Here is a 23955-nt window from a genome sequence, read left to right on the forward strand (position 1 = left end):
AGGGGTTGAATTTGATCCCTGAGGAGATTGTGTGCAGGGAGAAAGTTCCTTTCAGTGATGGTCTGACGTGATGGGGAAGTTCTGGTCCGACCACCTGCAGGAGCGCTTGGAATCTATGGAATGTTTACGGTATGTCGTAAATTGAAACTCACATTTTGTTGACACATTCTGTGTCAGGTATGTGCACACTAAGCTTTCAGACTTTTTAAGTTATTTAGAATTATTTTGTTGAATTTTGTTTTTAAGGATTATAATTTATGATACAATAATCCAAAGCATCGCCCACAGACTTAAAGGGCAACCCCACCAATGTCCTGGGAGAGTACTAAATAAAAAATTAAATAAAAAAATGAGCCTTTTGTGGCTCTTTTACAAAGCTGCATGGAATCTGATAAATTGCCTCCAGGGATGTCAGTGGCTAAGTTGCATACTGGAAAAAACTGTACTATCAATGTTGTTATATTGACAATTGATTAAATGAGCATGTGTACCGTGATGATGTTAGTCAGTGATGAAACCACACAGGATAATCCACTGACTCTGCAGTTCCTCTACAGAGGATTGTTAGAGCATCTGTCAGCTCATTGTTTTGTTTTTACAGGGCACAACTTTACTGTTTTGTTCAGTCAACCACTGTCACCAAGCAGCCGTTTCAAACAAAAAAGCTGTGCCCGAATGAGTCTACAAAACCCACCCAGCACCAAATTGCAGGCAGACATGTTAGCAACTAGCTCTTTGCATTTAGCAGCTAAAGAGTTCGATATGATTTCCAGGAATTGATGAAGAGAAAAAAAATAAAGTTATAATATGTAAGATTCCCACATTAAAATGTTTATAACAACTAGACCTTTGTTATACATTTTGTTGAGTTGTGCACTTACACACGTTTCCAACAACGTTCAATCCAGAGAAATCCACCAGTTTATTCAAGGTAACAGTGCGCTTCATTTGGTTGTCTGTCACTATAACTTTCAAAAAAGAGTCGGAGGGCGAGAAAGGTAGTCAGCAGATGAGACTAAACGAAACGTAACAAAGACTTAAAAGCATTACTAATCTGTGAAATTTTGTCCCTGATTAATGTCAGATTTTCAGCAGCAATGATGGTTGCTTAGCAGTGTGTTCACCACCAGTGAAGCAGATTTTCACCAGCCACGGTGGAATGTACTCTGACCGGTATTCCACTGATTTTATAGCAGACTTTGACTGTGCTCTGCAGGTGTGCAACAGCATGTACAGAGGGTGCATGTGGCTGTGTGTTTGAATTCAGGTCCATTCTCTCTTCCTTGGTTTCCTGAGAACCAAACCTGTAAAAGTAAACGGTTTGTTGAAAAAATAAATAGCTGTTCAGTCTCTCAGGGATGCCACTGGGCATCGCCACATGGATCTTAATGGCACAACCTGGTCTACACCAAACTACTATATTCTGTGATGCTACCATATATTATATGTAGAAATACCACTTGATGGTGATGGGGATGCAACAATACATGATTTTGCAGGCGGATGTGAACCGTCATCTTAACAAAATTAAAACAACAGCTTATGTATATAAGCTTCAAAATAAAATCTTTTTCATCAAATTTGAACGGGAAAAAAATCAAGCCTTTTGAAATGTTTTACCAAGTGGTAATTTCTACACTATAATTTTTGTCATATCAGTTATACAAGTATTATATATTAACAAATACCCTAAACATACAGTAGTGCTACTGTATGTTTAGGGTCATTATTTGTTAAATACGTGATGGATTCTGCCCAATTACAACGCATATTAATGCATTATTGTCTATCATGTCGATTACTACGCTCTTATTGTGAAGTGACAGTCAGTACTTCCGGTCACACATCGGTATCAGTACCACGGTCACTACGGTTCCACTGCTCAGTACGGAAATAATTGGAACAAGGTAAGTGACTAAATGTCGGTGCTGTTCATCTGTTTACATTCTGTTTACGTTGTCGTGGGGTAGTGAGGAATCATGACGTTCACTGGTATGGAGTTTTAAAACGAGTTCTCTTTCAAAAACTCCTTAATTTGAACATTTTAATATTAATAAAAAGTGTACACTATGTAGAGCATGACTTTTGACATTTCCGAATAAGTGGGGTGTTTCTGAAGATTCGGCATATACATGCATACAGGCAGACTTTTAGCTGACAGGAATCCTCGCAGGATCCGCGGCACACTGCCTCCGTCCGCCCGGCTCGAGCACCATGAGGGGTTAACACAAAGGATGGACCCGGCTGACGTTGTATTGAATGAGGTGCTGCTCGGTCTCTGCCCCGGTCCGTCAGCCTGTTCTTGGCCGTTTTTGCTCATAGCTAAACATAGTAGGAATTTAAATGGAGTTTGGCGTTTGATGCCCTTGACACAAGAGAACGGAACATATTTAAACCTTAGCTGTAATGAAAGTGTGCACCTGCAAAGCTTATGTATGAGCAAAAGTAGGTCTTAAAGCTCATGCAGGTGTTCAGATGTGTTGTTGTGCAGCAGTAATGAATTTATTTTGATAGCCAAGTTATTTTGGTCTGTAATTCTTTCAAAGGACAGTCACAGTGGGGGAGGTGTGTATGAGGCAATCATGGATGGTGTTTCATCATTTATGAAGAAGTCCATTATCCGTCTCATTGAACAAACAAACTTTTCACAAGTTCAGGTGAACAAAAATAGTGAGTCACAGTTGCTGTACATAGTTGGCTATGTTCACCATGTGCCTTCCTTCTAATTTGAATGGCGAATTCTATTCTAGCAAATTCTAACTCTGCTAAATGAACAGCATAAAATAAGAACCATATGTCTTTTTAGGTATTAGGATCCAAAATACTATGGCTGGTCATGCAGGCAATTATATTATGTCTTTGCCAATCAAAGATGGGCGTCGTTACATAGAAAAAATAAGGAAATAGTGGATGAGTGTCTTTTCAGACCCAGGCTCCATCAAAATGGACGAACCTGACGCACAGCTACCTTATTAAGTGTCCAGGTCATATTTCTGTCATCCATCATCTTTTCTGTCTAGCGACTCTTTGTTTTGCTGAATTGGTAGAAAATAACTTTATAGTAAACTAATGACATTGCTGTGGTGAAGCAGAGCTGCTGTCTCTTTTTTTTGATTACTCGACCGTCTATAGAACTGACAGGAGGTGAAAACAGGTCGGTTTAACTCTGTGTCCAACAGTACTTTATTGCTGTTTACAAAGTTTAATTTTAGAAGGCAGGCATAATCAATTTCAGTGGCGTGATGTGGGGAAAATTTGCGAGGAAGCCAAGTGAGACACGACCTCTAAGCTGTGTATTATTAACGAGGTTGGGGACAGAAAATCGTATGCTGCAATTTATATGTTGCTATTTCATGTTTTATCGGCCTCTGCCGGATGTTTTTGTATCAAGTGACGCTGAAGTTTCGAAGGTTTCTCGTTTGAGAAGGTCTCCATAAAGAGGACGTATTTTGGGCAATCATGGCCATTTCTCTGTATGGCTATAAAGCCATGCTTAATGTATGCTGCCTCATATTTTCGGATTTTGGTTGGCCATGAGTTCTTAGGTTTTTTTGCAGCAGAGTCCTCCATGGCAGGGCTGTTGGTCTGCTCCTTCGGTCTATTTGTTGTCAAAAACCTGTCCATTTTGCGCTAGCTAGCCACACGCTAGCTTGAGGAGCAGAGCAGCTTGATAACAACCGCCAGGTCTACACAGATTATGACGTCTTCATGCCGAACTTGCAGCTGAACTTGAGAATCTGACAATTACGGCACTTTACGCGTTGTACGGTTCAGGACAAATCGTTATTAAAAAAATATATAAATATATATATATATTTTTAAAAAAAAAATTTTTTATCTTCCCTCCAATTTTCTGAGGCCCCCCTGGCGGCCCCCACTTTGAAAACCACTGATCTAACCGACACTTTGAGCACCGACGCGCTTTCTCTCTCTCTCTCTCTCTCTCTCTCTCTCTCTCTCTCTCTCTCTCTCTCCCCCTCTCTCTCCCTCTCCCTCAGTCACACACACACACACACACACACACACACACACACACACACACACACACACACACACACACACTCAGCCCTCTTAAAGAGTAAGTTAACCCCTAGGTTTTGGCTGAGGTGCATCTAGGCTGGAAATTCAAAAAATGCCTTGATTCTGGGCGGGGTTCCAGGAGCAGTTAAGACAAGTCCAGTCACTCTGTGCAGCCTCCAACAGTCCACGTCAGACACGACTTGTATACTCTGTGAGATACACAAATGCTTTTCACTTTTCCTTATCGTGTGTGTATGTATGTATATATGTATGTATATATATATATATATGTGTGTATGTATATATATATATATATATATATATATATATATAAATATATATATAAATAAATGTTCATTATACAGCAACACAACAACCCAGTACCAGTGGCTATAAACAGCACACCATGTGTACATGTATACAGACAGCCCGACCGTCACAGCCGCTGTCCATGGTGCTCATTTTCTCCACATAAACAACAACTTCAGTGCTGCTTAATCAAAGCAAGTAAGACACAATAAGGACTAGAATCACAAAAATAACACACATTGCTAATTGGGCAGTTCAGTAACTATAAGCTGCGCACAGAAAAAAAAAGCGTTTTGCTCACCCTATTTGAAGAGGAAGGCCATTCTCCTGTCTCTCATGGTGGCAAAGTGATCAGTGACCATGTCGTAGAACTTCCCACTGGCCTTTAGGTCCTCCACAACAACAGAGTCAATGGACATCTTGGCCAAGTTGGCAAGCCTGTCCAGTCCACATGTGTTCCTCAGATAGACTTTGATCCTCTTTAGACAGGAAAATGAGCGCTCTGCTGATGTGCTGGTAGCCAGTATCGTAAGCTGCAGCAGTTTTAAGACCTCGGAGAGTGTGCCCTGTAGGTCATCCTCAATGAGCAGCTGCAGCAGCTCTGTTTGTGGCTTGTGAATATATATATATGTATATTATTCCTCTCAGTACGGAGCTCTAGTTTTGGTGTTGGCCTGTTGTCTGATTTAATTCGGAGTTGCTGCTGTAGTTTAGTAAAATAATTTTTTACTAAATACTCCAAATCTCCACCCTCCACAATTGTGCTTAATAATTTTGCTAGCCTATCAAGCTATCACACATCATAAAATGCTCAATAATTAATGAAGAGAGACGAGGAGGAGATGACAGACAACACAGAAGGATTACGTAAACTGTTAAAGTGTTTTTATTAAATGACGATTATATTCTGAAAAAAGTGAGGAAGCCTGGCTTCCCTTGGCCTCCGCAAGAAAACGCCACTGCTCAATTTATGTGTATTATTAACATTTAAATATTCTCTGCTCCTGGTGGTCCATCGAGTGGACAGACCGGTAAACCAAACTCCATTCTAAAAGCAGGTGTTTTTAAAGTAGGGCCTTATTTTTTCACAGTAAATACTATAGTAACAACTTTACAAAGGCTCTTTTTTGATTCACTTCAGTCTACAGGCACAATCAGCACACATGTCATTCACTCAGTAACATCATTAACTAACCTGTGATGAGGTGTTTGACACAGATGGACACCTATTGACTGGCCAGGTCTCATGGTTTACATTTTTCATCCTCTCTGTGGCTGGCCTGAAGCCACAGATCTCTTATGAAACTGTCCTTAAAATCTGCGGTGTTCAGGGCAAGTGGGAATTTCTCTGAGGTCAGGTTCCAGGTTCCCACGCCACTTTTTCTCTGTGTTATGTAATAGTAATGTACCCCCCCGTGTGTCAACAACCAGTCCTTTCTTTTCCTCAGACACATGAACCTTCCTTCTGTAGCCAAGCAATGAAGTAGTTCTTGTTATACACAATGTGTAAATGATCCTCTGTAACCTGCAGAACAGGTGAAACAACCACACCATTGAACACTTTGTGTTGCATAACCCCTCATGTAAATGGTCTTGTATTTATATAGCGCTTTTCAAGTCTACTGACTGAAAACACTTAACACTCGTCACATTCACCTATTCACACACACTTTCATACAGTGATGGCAGAGGCTGCCATGCAAGATGCCGATCTGCTCATCAGGAGCAGGGGACGAGCCGCTCTACCTCCTGAGCTACATGTGGCTGTGTACTCCCAATAGTTCTTTGGTATCGGTGTCTTTACAGTGTATGCATCTTAATATTGTAATTTGGTTTACAGCAGTTTTAGACATTTTTCACTTTCCAAGCATTTCTCAGAAATCTAAAACTTTTAAATAGTTTAGGAACCATATTTTTTTCACAAATGCTAAAATCAGTTAGGGATGCACGATGTATATCGGACAGATAAATTACCGCTCCAGTAATGGAGAATTTACATTAGTGGTTATCGGCAGATAAAGAAATTACAGAAGATTAAATATAGCTGATAACAAGTGCAGCATCTACACACAGTAGGTGGTGGTATGCGCCTTTAAAGTTGTTTTGTGTGCAGCCAATAAACACAGAAAAGAACAGACATGCTGTTGTCGCGTTCATCACGTCATACTTTCGCACCTGTGTACATAAGCAACGCAATGTAGACAAGAGCCACACATGTCTTCACTGGCGTGGACATTTCTTTTTACACAAAGACAACACAAGAGAAAAAGTCTTCAAGTTTAACCAGAAAATCTTGTCACAGCTATGGAATATGAAGTAATCTGAATCTTTGATCACTACATCTTAGCCTTTCTTGCACACAGGTGTGCATAAAAAATGCATAAAAATATTGGTTTCTATTATTGGTTATTTTATCAGTATCAGCCATGAGAGTCAGGTAATTATTGTTTATCGTATTGTCTGAAAAACATCCTTATGCATTCCTACAATCAGTTCTGGGTACTGCTCTGGACTCAATTTAGGTTTTTATTTCAATTTTATTTTACACTTCTGGTTATAACTATCGTTTTATAGTTATAAACTGCTTTCTAATCAACACTGTATATGTCTGTCTCTGTTTTCTTTCCATCTTCATCAGCTGTGAAATGTGTGGTATCTGGGCTTTATTTGGGAGTGATGAGTGCCTGTCAGTTCAGTGCACCAGTGCTATGAAGATTGCTCACAGGGGCCCTGATGCCTTCCGCTTTGAGAATGTCAACGGCTTCACCAACTGCTGTTTTGGCTTCCACCGCCTGTCTATTCTGGACCAGCTGTATGGCATGCAGCCCTTGCGCATTAAGAAGTTTCCTTTCTTGTGGCTCTGCTACAATGGAGAGATTTACAACCATCACACGGTAAGGATATGCTGATGCTTCTCTGAAGCCATTGGTGTGACTTGAGAAACTCTATTCTAAATATCTTTAGTGGATTTGCACAATCCCTTGTTCCTGTTTTGTTTTAATTAAATAGATGTCATATAATATAGCTTGACCAAAACAGCATTTTTGAGGCTGATGATTTCAGAGGTTATTGGTGTATGGGCAGATGTTCTTCCCTTACACGAACATATTTAAGATCTTTTAAAGTGTTTATTGTAGTTTAAGTTTTGCTATGAAATGTAAACTTTAAGCATGTCCGAAAATGGCCATTTCAAAATTTGATGCAGGATCTATATGTTTAACAAGACAGGAGGGCACATATTTAGAGGCAAGAGGCCGTTTCAAACATGGGTTCGAAAGTTCCTCTTTTTTTTTTCCCAACATAGCGTCATGTTATATCATATAAGGGAGTCGGTGTCCATCACTCAGCTCAATGTTTGGTAAGTGGTCCCGAGTCTGAGCACCTGTAATTTAGTCTTTATTTACATCAGTGATGTCAGTTCGGAGTCCACTGTTTCCTAACAGAAAAAGCCAGCTAATTGTTAGCTAGTTTTGGTGCCTGGTGTGTTTTGTTTTTTGGACTTCACTGCTGCACCTGCAACGACAACTTTGGCCATGTTCCCTTTAATGGGAAGATAATGTTCCCGATGCTATTATGGAGTTTAGGACTGGATAATGAAGCATGACCCAGTGAGACCAACTGCAGCTGCAATTACTTCAGTGCACACAGCTGCTTCATGATGACCTGGTCCATCGTCACCAGGTGGCTGGTAACGTTACTGCCACCGCTGGAAAGTGTGAGCTGTACACTGTAAGTCAGTATTTTTTTTCTTTTTAATGCTTGTTGAATTTCAGATTAATCAGCATAATGATTTCAATAGTGAGAAGCAAGATGTGGCAAGTATTTACTAGTGCAAGGTAGCATTTCATAAGTCAGACCACTCCACAAGTTATCATGGTGTTGGAGGGTTCTGTATTTAGGTGTTTTGTTATTTAGCTCAATTGTCATGTGTTTTCAAGGTAAATGCCATTTGATTTATCTGCTAATTTAATAATTTATTTGCTTGCAAGTTATGTTTAGTATTATGCTAGATTCATAATGGATTTGAGCTGAACTATTTTTAAGGGACATGTCACCTGCAACTTTTTTAATTTGCCACGGTGAGCATTTTAATTTGACTGGCTTTGAGCCATGTAAAGTATGCCTTCAATCATCTGAATATCAGGAAAAACTGAGCATTGTAAACTTCACACAGGTAGATTTTGTGGCAGGGCTGTTTGAAGTTGTTTAGTTTGGCTGTTGTAATTACATTTTCTTTTTTAACATTTTCTTTCTGCTCTGAAACAATTCTGCAGAAAGCTTTGAAAACTGCTGCAAAGGAGAAGAGAACCTGAAGCTGTGGAGACGAGCCACCTGTATATACTGTATTTGTATGTATATTAGTGTGAAACCAGCACACATGTTTTTGTTTCCAGGTGTCAGGTTGAGATTGTTATAAATATAAGCAAAGTCACATCAGTCGTGCAACCATTTTCCTATTATCCTGTTTGTTTTTGAGATATCTCAGAGACCTGGTATGATCTAAATCTGGATCACTTGTGCTTATTGTACATTGTTAAAACTGACATCTGTGTATTTTGATATAGAGCCAGAGGATTAAAACATTTTCTATTAACATAATGATGACTCATAGCTTTAATTGAAAGCATGCTGATTTCTAGTTTTAAATGGGTAATGTGTTTTCTTTTGACCATATACTGAACATTTGTTAAATCCACATAGTTGTGACAGTTGCAACAGCTTTCTTAATCCCATCCGAGGAGAAGACACAGGACACTGGGAGGAATATTGTCATCGAAGAACTTACCTAGATACCTTATATACCTAGTGCTGTAGGTGAACTGGTTTTATACAACCTCAGTTGGGTTTGTCTGTGGCGTTAAAAACAGTTACCCCTCAGGTCTCAGTGAGTTTGACAGGGGATACACTCGGTGTCTTGTTTTGCTTTTCACATTCCTCATCTGTATTTTTTGCACTTGGTTTTGCAATAAAAATATTAAGAAATCTGGATTCATTGCTCATTTGTAAACACAACACTTCGTCTAAATAGGCAAGAATTTAAGGGTTTATTGATTCAATTTAAATTAGTTTTTGTTTATATGAATGCCACAACAATATTGCCAAAACACAGTACAGTTTTACCTTCTGTGTGTTTATGTGTAGTAATAGTAGTAATAATAGTAGTAGTAGTAGTTGTAATAATAATGATAATGATAATGATGATAATAATAATAATAATAATAATAATAAATATAATAATAATAATAATTCTGAACATCATCGCAATTAAGTTATCAATTTGTGATGTAAGTAAATAATAAAATGGAATCATTAAAGACAATGCACAGGTCATAATGAACGCTCACCGCTGTCAACGTGTTTTTGTGCCTCTGATTCATGTCTTCATGTCACTCTGCAAGTAGTCCATTCATTTGTCACGATGGAACTTCATTCAAAGCAGAGCTCCACCAAAGAGCCTGCAATCGTTGCGGAAGGTTATCTGATGTGTTCTAAGAATTTTGGACACGTGGGCCGAACTATTTCTTTCTAAGCTGAAGCAGACAACGGGTATTTCCTGCACGCGTGTTAATAAAACGATTTAGTAATTTGTCAAAGACGCAGGACGCATACCTAACAACATGCCTGCAGCAGTGCTTACTGTGTGAATGGCAGTGTGTGAATATGTCTTAAGGGATAGCTCCCATGATTTAGTGTTTTCAAGGTTTGAAAAGTGCTTGGATTTTGGATAAAGTGCTGGATACTGCCAATTCTACTTAAAAAACAGATGACAACCAGTATTTGACACTTCCACTTTATCTAGGCTTTTCAGCCCCGGTTGTTGCTGTTTAAAATAACCCTGTTTGTGCTATTTCTCCAATTTCTTTTCAGCTGAAGAAGCAGTTTGAGTTTGATTACCAGACCAAAGTTGATGGTGAGGTTTTGCTCCATCTGTATGACCGCTTTGGCATCCAGAAGATGGCTTCTCTCCTGGATGGTGTCTTTGCTTTTATTCTGCTGGACACTTCCAACAGAAAAGTCTTTCTGGGTAGAGATACGTATGGTGTCCGGCCTTTGTTCAAATTCCTCACAGAAGATGGATTCCTTGCAGTATGCTCAGAAGCCAAAGGTAATGGGATAGTTTATTACCCCTCTTTGAATCTTTTACACTCTTGTGTTTTACAGCTTTTTAGCATTGCTTAACTTGTTATTGTGATTGAAGGCCTTACACAACTTACTCATGCAATGGACACCCCTGCCAACATCATCCCCTTCCTCCCTGGATACTTTGAGGTCTTTGATTTGAAGCAGAACGGCAAAGTTCAGTCCATTCAAATGGAGCCGTTTCACTGCTGCACAAAAGAGCCTGCTCATAGCATCTACGACACTGTGGAGAGACTGCCTACAAGTATGAGACTGTTTACAATTAACTTGTGTTAATTTAGTCTTTTGGTTAACATTTTGTTTGAACATTTTTAAAACTGATGTCCCCATAGGTTTTGAGGAGGAAACTGTGAAAGTGAACATCAGAACCCTGTTTGAGAATGCTGTAAGGAAACGTCTCATGGCTCACAGGAGAATTGGCTGTCTTCTGTCAGGTAAACTAAATTCTGCCATCTGAGGCAGCCTTTGTGGCCGTGTGTTAACAGTGACGGGAAGAAAGATGTAAAGATGCAAAACTTATAATTTATTTGAACTTACATAAAAACATGGAAAACAATATAAGCCTTCAAAAAACAAACAAAAAAACGTGTATTGCCTTGTGTGACAGTTAATATCATATGATGAATCAAATCAACCATTTTAGTTCATTTCTTGTTAGTTTTCCCAGTATTTGGCTTTAATACACCCTTTCTGACACTTGGCCTTGGGAAATCTATGCCTTCAGACACCACTTGACTCCTGATCACAGCATGAATGGGCCTGATTTTTTTATAGTAGCTACCCTAACAGCTTCCTGCCAGACACTGTCCAGCTTGTGTGAACTAGTGAACATTTCTGACAGTCACTGACAATGTGATTGTTTGAAAATGGTGGTGTTAGCCTATGGCTAACTGACTGTCAAGACTGAAGAATACAACAGGCTCATGCTAATGTACAACATCTGAGAAAATATTGGTCAGATAATATAAAATACAAGCCACTCATTGTTTTCAATGAGCTTTATGTTGCCGTGGTGACGGCGGCATAATTTTTTCACCTTTATTGTTCCGAACCTTATTTATTCATCCATTTATAATTTTGGTTTTGTGAGTAGCATAAAGTTACTACAACTAGCATTTCATTATATACCAGTTTTGATGATGAACCTTATACCATTTAACAGCTTAGCCTGAATGTAGTTCTTTTCTGGACAGCATTATTGATGAAACAGGGGGGCATTCATTTGGTTTGTGTTCATGATCTTCAGGTGGTCTGGACTCCAGTTTGGTTGCTGCCACACTGGTGAAACTGGCCAAGGAGGAGAAGTTGCAGTATCCTATTCAGACATTTTCTATTGGGTCAGAGGACAGTCCAGACGTGATAGCTGCTCGCAAGGTCAGTTCTTGTGATAGAAGGCTGTCATATGTTTCCCCTTTCAGCAATGTTAACGGTTACAAAACATCAGCTTGGTGTTCATTTTTAGTCAGCTGGCTTGTATTTGTCAGGTTGCAACTCACATCGGCAGTGAACACCACGAGGTGAACTTCACTGTGGAAGAAGGCATCCAAGCTGTGGAGGAAGTCATCTTTCACCTGGAGACCTATGACATCACCACCATACGTGCCTCTGTTGGTAAGTGTGGGGTGTAGCAAAAATACTAAATTGTATTGAAAGATGATGGTTGTCACATGTCTTCCATACCTCAGTTAGGCCAGCTGAGTGGCAAAAAAATATATATTTTTGTAGACAGCAATTTGAATACAAAGTAATTTGCTGTAATGAGCCAAGGAAGTAACAGTTTGCAGTAAACAAGGTGCAATGAGCACAACTCAGAATGTGCGTATGGTTACAGATAATGGAAAAAGAAATGGGTAGAAAGAAAGAAATATTCGATGATGATACACCGTAGTCTCTTCTGCCTTCTCCATCTTTAACCAGTTTTTAAAGAAAATATAAAAATACACACATACAAGCTCCAGAATTGTTTTTCCTTGAAGTATAAAGAAGGGGGGGGGGGGTTTAGCCGTATTTACCAATCAACAGGTTTGGCTGTTGTTAATGGGCAATCATTTCACTTTTACATAACAATTGAAATTTTCAAGCTGCTTGATAGCTCAGTTAAAAGTGTTGGTGCACCATTTACCGAGGATGAGCAATCAGCAGGGACATGGGTTCAAATCCATCCTGTCGCCTTTAGCTAAGTAAGGAGAAAAAAACAAGTTACAGGTGCAAAAAACAATGGAAATTTTCATCTGTTTGAAATAATAAACCAATAAATGTGTTCAATACAAACAGTGTCTTTGGTAAAACAACAGAAACATACTGAATTAGAATTGACTGCATGGAAATCAGACTAAATAGCTTTTTTAACCATGCAAAAATTTGAATAGTTAAAGTAACACAAATCATAAACAGAATATTAAAAATATAATGCAGTGCTGTAGAATATCATGCATAACTACGGTCTAAAAAATAGACAGCTCAGTCAACAACTTGACAAATATAGGAGTTATTGCAGGGCTGTTGTGTTGGAGTGCACAGGTGTGCTTAACAAACTGGTAACTAGTATTTAGGCTGTTAGGCTTATGTGACTTATTTATACCAAGTGACATAATCTGAGTTATTGAGAGTACCAACATTTTTTTAAGGAAGTTAGAAATTACTCTGGTAGGAGTTCCAATTTGCGCTCTGAAATTTGTTGGCATTTTGCATTGATTCTGTAAAAATGACCATCTTTGTCACTTATGATCAAGAAAAAATCTATATTACTCATGAATCCATGATAGCAAAAAGAAACAGCAGCTGATTCAGTGCAATGAACGCACGCATGCAATGAATTTCCTAAGTTAGGAGTTCACAGCTTCGTCTGTTGGAATCCATGCACACCACTGATCCAAAATACAGTATACTGAAATGTAATTAAATAAGTCCATTGTCTGTTTCTGAAAGTTTGAATGCCACCCTGATTGATCAGCTCATTGATGTGACAAAAATGTGTCTGAGTATGCTGCATCATGGCATTCCTTTTCCTCCTGACTGGGTTGTGGAATCCAGGGAGATTAGTTAAATGGTAAGAGAGTTGGGGGGACAAGTCCGTCTAGCCCCTGGAGCCGGCTGAGTGGGAGCGTAGCGTGGGTGCAGGGAGTGTTACAGTGGCAAAATGAGGCATTCAGTTGGGTTTGAAACTCACCAACATGTGGGACATTTACTGTACCACAACCTCACATGACTGCATCACATCAATGAGAAAAAGGTAGAGTCAACAATACAATATGTAATATGCAATGATAATACCTTCAAATAACAAATAACCCAAACAAGAAATATTCTTTAAGCTGTCAAAAAATATTATGTTATGAAATAACATATTATGAAATCAACACATCATATATATGACATGTCATGAAAAACATGTTGAAGTTCTATAGAAGCTTTTCGTTAAATGCCATGGCTTTGTAATCGAGCTCTTGTCTCCGTTTCTTCCACTGTAGGGATGTACTTGGTATCAAAGTACATAAAGGAGAAGTCAGAGAGTGTGGTGATCTTCTCTGGAGAGGGTGCTGATGAGCTGACTCAGGGATACATTTACTTCCACAAGGCAAGTCCTCCAGAGACCAGTCCCAATAATGTTTGAGTAATGTGTAGCTTTTTTGTCTTGCACAGCAAACACATTTGGCATGGCAACATTTTGGGTTAATATGTATTAGATTATATATGGTGGTATACTGAAATGATTAGTAAATATTATGTTGGCCCACAGAGTTCAGCAGTTCAGGGGGAGTTCCACATGGAAGCAGTTCAGTAAAAGTTATGGAACTCCTCATTTAATTGAGTGGAGTAGCAGCCACTGAACAAACTAGGAAAAAGAACTGGGAGTATGTAACAATAAGTGGCAGCATGTGACCAACTAAACTCCCTGAGGGGAGTATGCTGCAGAGTCAGTCAACAGTGGGTGAAAACGTTGTCTGTTGACCTCTAGTGGCTGAAGTTCTCACCTTGCTTCAGGGATGTAGAAGTGGGGCTTCTTCCTACAAGTTTGTCTTTATTTTTCAGCTTACCTTGAGGAAGAGCAGAGAGAGAAAGAAGGGTGATATGCAACACAGTCTTTGGTGAATTAATTCTGGGGCTGTTAGTGTTCTCTCTCACACTAGGGCACCCCTATTATCATGCTGGCCTAACCAAGTCATTATTTTAACTTGCAGTAAAAATAAGCAAATCTTCAGCAGAGGAAGGACGACTAAATGACGGGGAGGTTTCATAGTCCACAAAACATTTCTGGAGCTTCACTGCCAGACAGCTATGCATCTTTCTCCTAAACAACTGAAGAAGATGAGGAATTTAAAGTTAAAGTTTAAAAATGTTTAAAAAAAAAAGCAACTGAAAAAAAACACAACATGGATCTGGACATATATGCCATATATCTGGCGTGATGCAAGTCTCCAAAAGCCCCCACATTTTTTAAACTCTTTTTAAGCTGAACTCTTGGCTGTAGTGCACCCCGTCTAAAGCTGGTGAACCAGCTCTCCCATGTGTTGAGGGTGTAAATAATATCTTTTCAAATCAGTTGGGGATCTTGACGAAACTTCACCTGATTTTATTGGCATGTGGGTGAGAAGATATGACGGAATTTACATTTTTGGGTGAACTGTTTCTTTAAGTTGCTGCCCCTTCAATCCACTTTCATTCTATACAGTTGTGATCAAACATTTAACATACACTTGAAGAGAACATGTATATCATGGCAGTCTTCAGGCCCAATGATTTCTACAGCTCTCATGTTTCTGTGATGAATGAGTGGAACACAAACTACTTTGTCACAAAAACTTTCATGAAGTTTGGTTCAATAATAAATTTATTATAGTCTTCTGACAATGTGACCAGATCTGCTGGATCATAAATATACATACAGTAACTTGAACAATCATGTTGGTGATTATAGAACGTTGTTTGAATGAGATGTTCTTTGTAGCCTCTTATCTTCTTCTGAGTGATTCTGATTGATAACAGCTGTTGACTTCTCTGGGCCTATTTTAATAGGACTTGTTTGATACAGCCATTAGACTCAGCCACAAACACTACAATGGGAAAGTCTAAGGAGCTCAGCATTGATCTGAAAGTGTGCATTATTGATTTGAACAAGTCAAGATCAACTGTACAAACAACTGTTTGTAAGTATAAAGTGCATGCACAGTTGTGTCACTGACACGATCAGGAAGAAAACACAAACTATCACCTGCTGCTGACAGAAAACTGGTCAGGACGGTCAAGAGTCAAACAAAAACCACCAAAAAGCAAGTCTGCAGTGAATTAGAAGCTGCTGGAAGACAGGTGTCAGTGTCCACAGTCAAGTGTGATTTACATCAACCTGAGCTGAAAGGCTGCCGTGTTAGAAAGAAGCCCTTGATCCAGACGCAGCACCTTAAAGCTCGACTGAAGTTTGCTGCTGATCACATGGACAAAGAAAAAACCTTCTGGAGGAAAACTCTGGTCAAATCGAACAAAAACTGAGTTGTTTGGCCACAATGAGCAGCAATATGTTTGGAGGAGAGAAGGTGAGGCCTTTAACCCAACAACACCAGACCTACTGTGCAGCATGGTGCTGGTTGTATGATGCTGTGGGGCTGTTTTGCTGCCAGTGGATCTGCTGCTCTAAAGAAAGTAAATGGAATAATGAAGAAGGAGGATTATCTCCAAATTCTTCAGGAAAACCTCAAATCATCAGCAGAAGATTGGCTCTTGGGTGCAGTTGTGTGTTCCAACAGGACAATGATCCCAAACACACATCAGAAGTGGTAAAGGAACAGATCATTCAGGCTAGAATTAATGTTTTGGAACGGCCTTCACAAAGTCCTGACTTGAACCCTATCAGAACATGTGGACTGTGCTCAATGTCCACATGTCTCTCCCCCTTACTCTGACCTTGTTTTAATTTTGGAGCATCAAATGAGGACCCAGTAACCATAGTTACCTTTTCAGCAGTGGCAGTGCCTGTTTAGAGAGAGCCAAAAACCTCAGGTCAGAGAGAGAGAGAGAGAGAGAGAGATCACAGCTGAGCCCAGCTGGGTGTTGCACACCATGAGGAGACTATCTGGGCGACTCCTGAGGCAACGTTCTTGTTGTTGTGTTTGACACATATGTTTATGTATGAGTTGGGGGGGTCCTTGTGCGCAACTCATGTCAATATATTAGAATATGAGCACGTATATAAAAAGGGACTTTCTTTCCCAAAATACTGCTGGTCCTGTGTTGTTGGAATTTGTCTTTGGCATTGGGATTGCTGTTGTGACTTAAGAAAAATGATATATGTCTGAACGTGTTGCATTGCTGTCAGATGACACGTTTGAAAGTGTCTCAAATGACGTGTACATGTAGGTGTTACAGCGCTGTCCTCTTACTTCAGGCTCCATCTCCCAAAGCAGCAGCAGAGGACAGTGTTCGACTGATGAAGGAGCTCTACCTGTTTGATGTCCTCCGTGCTGATCGCACCACTGCTGCACATGGGTAACACCTTTCATTTCATTATCCACCACAGCCTCCACTAAAGGGTTCAGACTGGATACATGCTCCATGAGCAAAATTACACATCAGGTTGTCCATGAACTATAAAGCAGCAAAAGAGGTAAAGTCTGTTGTCTCTTCTGTGCCCAGTATAAATGCTGGAACCAAACAATTATTTGACATTTTTATATGATTAAACAATAATTCTATTATTAAAAAATGTTTCTTGTTATTTGTAAAATAATTAATTAAATTGTAGAATGCTGTTTGTCTTCGGATGCTGGTGGCAACTGTGGAATTGAATTTTCAAGTGTTTCAAAGAAAATATCTGTGCTCAAAATGTTCCGTCAGTGTACTTTCTGTTTTCTTACTTTTATTAAGCAAGTCAGTTGACTAATTGGGAAGAAAAGCACTGACATAACGTACTGGCACAGAAATTGCACTAATTAGTATTGTGCAACAGCTTTTAGGAATGTTAATTTTCAGTGGCCGTGATGAAATGCCTGAAAGGTTTTAGATCTCATCTTTAATTTAACCACTCAAAGGTAACTCCTTCATGAGAGGAATGAGATTAAGTGGTCGACAGCAACATGATTGAAGAGCCTCAACATTAAAATAAATAATGCATTATAATTAGAGCAAAATGTGATTACTTAAATCTTAATAATGAGCCAGAATATCTGCAGGGATGAAAACCACCAAACCAATGAGGTCATACTAGTTTTGATAAAAGTAAATTAACTGAAATAAAAGTACCCGAGTGATGACCAGTGATGAATGATGGTGATGGAACTATTAACTATTGTATAAAGTGCCAGTGAATGAGTAATATATAGTGAACATTATTTTCTGTTGTCTGTACCTACAAGTCTTAGTCATCCGGCCTCTTCATTTATAGATCATCCGGTAAATTAAGGACTGTATTTTGTATTTATTTCTCTCGACTGATGTTCCTTTTTATCTTTCAGTCTGGAGCTCAGAGTGCCTTTCCTGGACCACAGACTCACAGCATACTACCTCTCTCTGCCTGAGGAGATGAGGATTCCTAAGGTCAGTTGATCTGTACAGCTGTCGTGTTGTCTGAGCACGTGAACCAGTGTTAATTTCACTGTCTGAAACATGGAGCATGACTTTTTAACAATAGTGTATTTCCTGTGTAAGCAGCATGGAGTGGAGAAGTATCTTCTCAGGGACTCCTTCAAAGGTCTCAATCTAATCCCTGATGAGATCCTGTGGAGGCGTAAAGAGGCCTTCAGTGATGGTATGATGTCTGTGAAGAAGTCCTGGTACACACACCTGCAGGAGCACCTAGACTCTATGGTACAGTATGTGTTACTGTTATAAAGTTTGGTTTCTCAAACCATCGTCCCAATCCATAAAGGAAAATGTTTCAGATCTGTTCAATTCAGTTCTTATGCTGTCGGAGTTACCTCGGTACCAGTCAGTAGTTGTGTACACAGAATAAGTGTTTGGAAGTGCAACTGAAGGTTGCCAGTAAGCTAGCTGTGCTGTCTTTAACTTGTTTTTGAAGCTTTCTCATTTAGGCCCTTCTCTGGTCACTAAGTATTTGAAGCCCTGTGTGGCATTGATCCTAAAAAGTCTACTGGGGCTGATCAGTTGGATCCACAACTTTTACTACTAGCTGCTCCTGTTATAACTGATGCTTTGACGCGTATTTTTAATTTAACTTTAATAATTGGAAGTATTCCAACTGTGTGGAAAACTGCTTTCATTTCTCCATTGCACAAAGGTGGTCCTGTGGACGACTTAAATAATTATCACCCACTCTGTAAAATGCCTTGTTTGGCTGAAATATTAGAGCGGCTTGTTAATAGTTAATTGAAAAGATTTGTATCTACTTTTAATATTTTAAATCTTCATCAGTCTGGCTACAGATCTGCACACAACACTTTGACAGGAACAACTAAAGTTGTCAACGATATTGTCCATGCTTTAGATAATAAACTGGTCTGCGCAGCTCTATTTGTTCTAAGGCATTTGAAACGGTGGACCACTCGTTACTTTTAAAGCGCCTTGAAACCATTGGTTTTGACAAGAAATCCCTTAATTGGTTCAAAAACTATTTATCAGACAGATTTCAAGCCGTGCTAGCCAAAAGGTTATCTCACATTTTTTAAGTGTATTAAAAGGGGTTCCTCAAGGATCCATCTTAGGCCCTATTTTATTTACTCTTTATATTAATGATTTTAGTATTGGCATAGCAAATAGTACGATTCATCAGTATGCCGATGACATGCTGCTCTCTCAACATTGAAGCCCCTTGATGCAGTGTATCACTCTGCACTCCGTTTTTATTACAGGTGATGGGATAGAATTCATCACTGTGTTCTTTATGACAAAGTTGGAATGCCATCTTTATCTGTGAGGAGGGAACAGCACTGCATGCTTTTTATCTAAAAGGCCTTGCTGCATGTTTTTCCTGTCTCTTACCAGTTTAATCTCATTCAGAACTTGTAACTTGCACACTCGTTCACAAGAGACCTTGATTTTAAAAATTCCCAATGTAAGGACTGAATTTTTCAGGTCTATGCCCCTCAGAAGTGGAATGACTTACAGTGTGTTCATGAACTAGATCGTCTTATTTCTTTAGATAGTTTCAAACGCCTATTGTTCAATGTTCTGCAGTCTGAATGTAACTGTGAATTATGATCATATTGTGTATGTTTATTCATGTGTTTTGTAATCAGGGCGTCGTTGGAAAAGAGAGCTTGCTCTCAATTGACCTTCCCTGAATAAATAAAGGATTCAATCAATCAAGCGTTTGAAGTGTAGGGGGTGGTATCAATATGGATAATCAATTTTGGATTCGTGGTGAATTATGGGATACACCTGGCTCTGAACACCATTCCAAAGTGGTGCTTGGAAGTGCACACCAAGTGTGGGTTAAGTGTATTGTGTGTGTGGGATACCTACATGTACAAGTACTGGGGCGGAGTTAACACAGTAGCTAAAGGAAGTGTCTCTTTTAGAGCCCGACTTGAGTTTTGGGGCCGATACCGATATTAGTGGTAAATAAAAAAGTTCAAATATCGATATTTTGGCTGATATGCACACATATTTTGCCATGATCCCTCAAATGTGGTTATTAAACACTTTTGACAAAGAGATGTGATGGAGGCAGGATATAGGAATAAACCTTATTGTCTAAAATGACATCAATCCACTGAAACACTAAACTTCACTGTGTATTTAATCATTACATTTACCCCAAGCATTTATAAGCTCAAAGAAAGAAGTTTTCATATTGGTGCATATTGGTGCATATAAACACTCATGATATATCTGTGATGTCAGCCAACCGATAAATTGGTGTGCTCTAGTCTGTTAAAGAAATAATATGTAACATTTCTGCTTTAAAATGCCTGATGACCTTTGTTATATATATTTTTGAGCTGTGTACTGTACCCAGATGTTTCCAACAATTTGAATTGATTTAGCAGTGAACACAGATGGCAAATGGAGCAAAGTTTTTTCTGTCCAACAGACAGAAACAGGCCCTCAGTGTCTGACCTGCTCTGTATCTCTGCTCAGGTGAACGATGACCAGATGGAGAGGGCTCACAAGACGTTCCCTCACAACCCTCCATGCTCCAAAGAGGCCTACTACTTCAGACAGGTGTTTGAGAAGCAGTACCCAGGCCGAGCTGAGTGGCTCTCCCATTACTGGATGCCACGCTGGATCAACGCCACCGACCCATCAGCCCGGACCCTGTCTATCTACAAACCTGATAAAGATCAATGAGCAGCCCGTCCGTCTGTCAGTCAGCAATGTGTTGGGCTTCTTAGAACATTCTACATGTGTCATACTTAGCTGTACTTTGTTTAACTCAGACTAAATTGAACCAATTTGGAATTAAGCTTGTCATCAAGTCACACTGTAAAGGAGTTTGTCAGACTTTCCCAGTACCTGTCAGAGCTGGTGTTTAGGGACTTAGTTATTCATTACCTTTGACAAGTGCCCAGTGCAGGTGGATTTAAACCTCTGGCCACGTACGCTCCAAACTCTGTCAAGTATGGTTAATACTTAGAAAAGTACAACTAAGGCATGTGTGATTTTAGCCACAAGGGCTATCAAGGGATCCATCTAATTTGAAACATTTTAAAGGAGCTCTGTGGAACTTCTGTGTTGTGCTGGAAAAACATTGTTTGTTAGGACTCTGTGTTCTCTGTTAGCGGAGCCATGGTACTCAAGAATGTGTCTAATGTCACGTCCTTTGGACTGTTGCGGAAAATCCAACCCACTGCAGCACTGTCTGACTGTACAACCTCCCCTGGGAGCTGCTCACCCTACTGAAACATTGAGTTGCTTGAGTGTGAGCCACATCTGTTACAAAACCAGCTTTTCTGTTGTGTCAAGAATTATTTTTTATTTTTTTTGTACATTGTCAAGGGCACTAAAATGATAATCAGTTACCATAAAAACCTAAACGGTAAAAGACAGAAAAAAGTCCAGCAGCATTTTCCTGCTGATACTGCTTAGATAATGTAGCCTCATAAATGACCACAGACGTGATGATGAACATATTTTAATATTGTCAGATTATCTTGCTATCTAACTGCTAACACCAAAAAGGCTGAGGCTCCAGCTTGTTGACTAGTTTCTTATTTAATTTGCGTATGACATCTTTACAGCTTCTCATGGATAGAGGTGACTCATGTGAACAGTGTCAGTGAGGCTGGTTAATGCCACCTCTGCTTTGTTGACTGGGAATTAGGTGTTTAGGACTGGCTATGCAAAGAGACATTTTGTGCAAGTGTGTGTTACAGGTACATAATTTTGAACTGGGGTGGGCGATTATAACTAAAGGACTTGTCAGTCTGATGTGAAGAAGTTTGATTTGTCAGTAGATTAAAATGAATTTCCAGAGAATTTACTACATAAGATTAAAAAGTTTAAACCCCAACACCCTGAGGATAAATCAAACATTTTCAGCTTTATAGTCTGAAAATAATTTATTGTGAGTTTTTTTTTATTGGATTGCATTGTATTTTTAGTCCACCTGCTCACATACATTATCTATCTGACTTTCTTTCTCCTCAATGTCATTGTTTTGTACTAACTGCTGCTACAGTAAACTGTCCTATTGGCACTAAAATGTGTTGTCTCCATGAAGTACCTCTGTTGTCCACCAGAGTGCAGCCTTACCTCACGTTAACTTGCTCTGAACACCAGAAGGTTTGCTTACTTTAATATCACAAGGAATTCAGGCCTTGAAGCTGAAGTTGAACCAGTAAAGAAAATAATTTTAATATGTGATAAACCACTATAACACACAGGTATCCTGTCATATCACAACTGGTGGAGAACATGACAGATCTACTAAAGTCATGTGAAAGTCAAAGTGAGAACCAGTCCCAGTGTTATTTATAGAACAATCAGCTGCAATTAAACAGTTATGAGGCACTAAACAGTGACTTTGGCAGTGCAATCTTCAGCATACCCCGGGGCATAGCCTTGCTTTGATGGTCCACAACATTTAGTCTTTGTAGCATGGCAGATGGTGGAAAACACTTACAGAAACACTTACAGTGATAATGACACCATTTCCCCTTGTCTAGCCCTGATCTACCTTCTGCTGGGACAAATGAGACTGGCACAGGCACAGCACTGCTACATCACTACAGTGTGGAAACGGAATCAATTTATTCAACTAACAGCTACACACAGTTTGGAGAAAGTAAAACCAGCGCCGGGGACCCCCTCCTATGGATGAGGAATGGCTAGATGAGAAGCAGGCTGGAGGAGGGATGACTGTTTAGCGGCGCTTGTCGTACGTCTGTATTGTGCTCCAGTCATAGGACTCTGCAGAGAGAGAGAGACAGCTTCTTAGTTTTAGCACACATTCTGCACTATTCAGTCCTTTAAGTACTTTTGTAGATAAAGTAATGAGGTGTTTCTTTACATGAATTGAACTCACCTGGCTCCTCTTGGCTCCTTTTCCCCATCAGTCCGACAAAAGAGTTGACTTTATGTCCTTCAAAGAAAAGATAATGAACAGCGTCAGTAACATTTAGCTACCTTTAACCAGCGCTGTAACCAGAATTTTATAAATACAGAGGTCAAAAGTTCAAATTACCCTTGTGCCCTCAGATAAAAGCTCTGAAAATGTGTGATCATCTAAGTTTGATTTTATTGATTGAATTGTCTTATTATAATAACCTCCACCAAAGAGCTCATGTTTTTCCCTTGTGTCAGTTTTATGATTGGTTGGTTGGTTTGTCAGCAGGATTACAAAAACAGATTTCCACAAAACTTGGATGAAGGACATGCCACAGCCCAGAATAGACATCAGTAACTTTTAGTGCAGATCTAGATAAAGGGACAGATCCAGAAATGTTTCTTTCTTTAACATTGTCAGATAGTTCATTTTTTAACATTCTCTATCATTTCTCAGGGAGTAATACGTAGATCTTTATGAGAAAACTTCCTTTAAATATTTAGGTAGCTGGTATCTATGAGAGAGTACAAAGAGGACTGTTGGGTCTTGGCTGAGGTATGCGCTCTACTGTGTGCTATTCAATTTTTTTTTTATAATTCCTCATTTTATTCATTAATTTATGATTTGCAGTCATAAATTCAGTCATAAATGAATGTCTGCTTCTCATCTAATTGCTGTAGATTCCCCTACAATCTCCATACATTAGGTTTAAATATTGTTTTACAGCTGTCTCCACACATGCCAGTTCATAATGCTGGTGGAGATCTACAAACATTTTCATTTAATATAAAAAGTTTGGCTTCTGACTTATTAAACACAGCTCTGCCTTGTTGCAACCCATTATGGAAGGATACACACGGTATTGTACATCGGCAGGTTGGGACCACTTTAAATGTTTAGTGGTTATTTCTTATTGAACCACACAAGAAAAAAGGCGGAAGCAACTAAAGGAACGAGTCTGAAGAACGAAGCTCTTCCCTGTTCACTGTCTCTGGGTGATTGAAAAACACTTCATCAGGATCTAAAAAGATTCTCTGTCAATACAGCGC

The 23955-nt window shown here is 39.3% G+C and overlaps 2 protein-coding genes across 3 annotated transcripts in view; one reads left to right on the forward strand and one right to left on the reverse strand.

Moving 5' to 3' along the window:
* Positions 1–22063, forward strand: asns (asparagine synthetase). 2 transcript variants are annotated; one of them, XM_084380388.1, is made up of 12 exons: positions 1–129; positions 6968–7223; positions 10198–10435; positions 10529–10714; positions 10803–10904; positions 11717–11844; positions 11955–12081; positions 13941–14047; positions 16850–16950; positions 17916–17997; positions 18112–18267; positions 20500–22063. In XM_084380388.1, exons 1-12 carry the CDS (start codon positions 71–73, stop codon positions 20707–20709), a joined length of 1752 nt encoding a protein of 583 aa, XP_084236514.1. In that variant the 5' UTR covers positions 1–70; the 3' UTR covers positions 20710–22063. The 2 variants fall into 2 exon arrangements, with proteins under 2 accessions (XP_084236514.1, XP_084236515.1); XM_084380389.1 differs by lacking the exon at positions 1–129 and adding an exon at positions 1847–1907.
* tac1 (tachykinin precursor 1) overlaps positions 21524–23955 on the reverse strand; it is a 6724-nt gene continuing 4292 nt past the window's right edge. The window contains exons 4-5 of the mRNA XM_084380390.1: positions 22886–22942; positions 21524–22770 (exon numbers count right to left, since the gene is read on the reverse strand). Of these exons, the coding sequence (XP_084236516.1) occupies positions 22724–22770; positions 22886–22942 (104 nt within the window). The 3' untranslated portion in view covers positions 21524–22723. The remainder of the gene's footprint in view (positions 22771–22885; positions 22943–23955) is intronic.

This window comes from Pagrus pagrus (genome assembly GCF_965226575.1).
Source record: "Pagrus pagrus genome assembly, chromosome: 17".
Lineage (NCBI taxonomy): Eukaryota > Metazoa > Chordata > Actinopteri > Spariformes > Sparidae > Pagrus > Pagrus pagrus.

What these genes read in the sequence shown, in the direction of transcription:
- asns (XM_084380388.1), top strand. Translation starts at nt 71, where the DNA reads ATGGGGAAGTTCTGGTCCGACCACCTGCAGGAGCGCTTGGAATCTATG. An exon ending in CGCACCACTGCTGCACATGG is followed by an intron (nt 16,951 to 17,915) that starts GTAACACCTTTC and finishes TTTATCTTTCAG; the next exon opens with TCTGGAGCTCAGAGTGCCTT. An exon ending in AGGAGATGAGGATTCCTAAG is followed by an intron (nt 17,998 to 18,111) that starts GTCAGTTGATCT and finishes CTGTGTAAGCAG; the next exon opens with CATGGAGTGGAGAAGTATCT.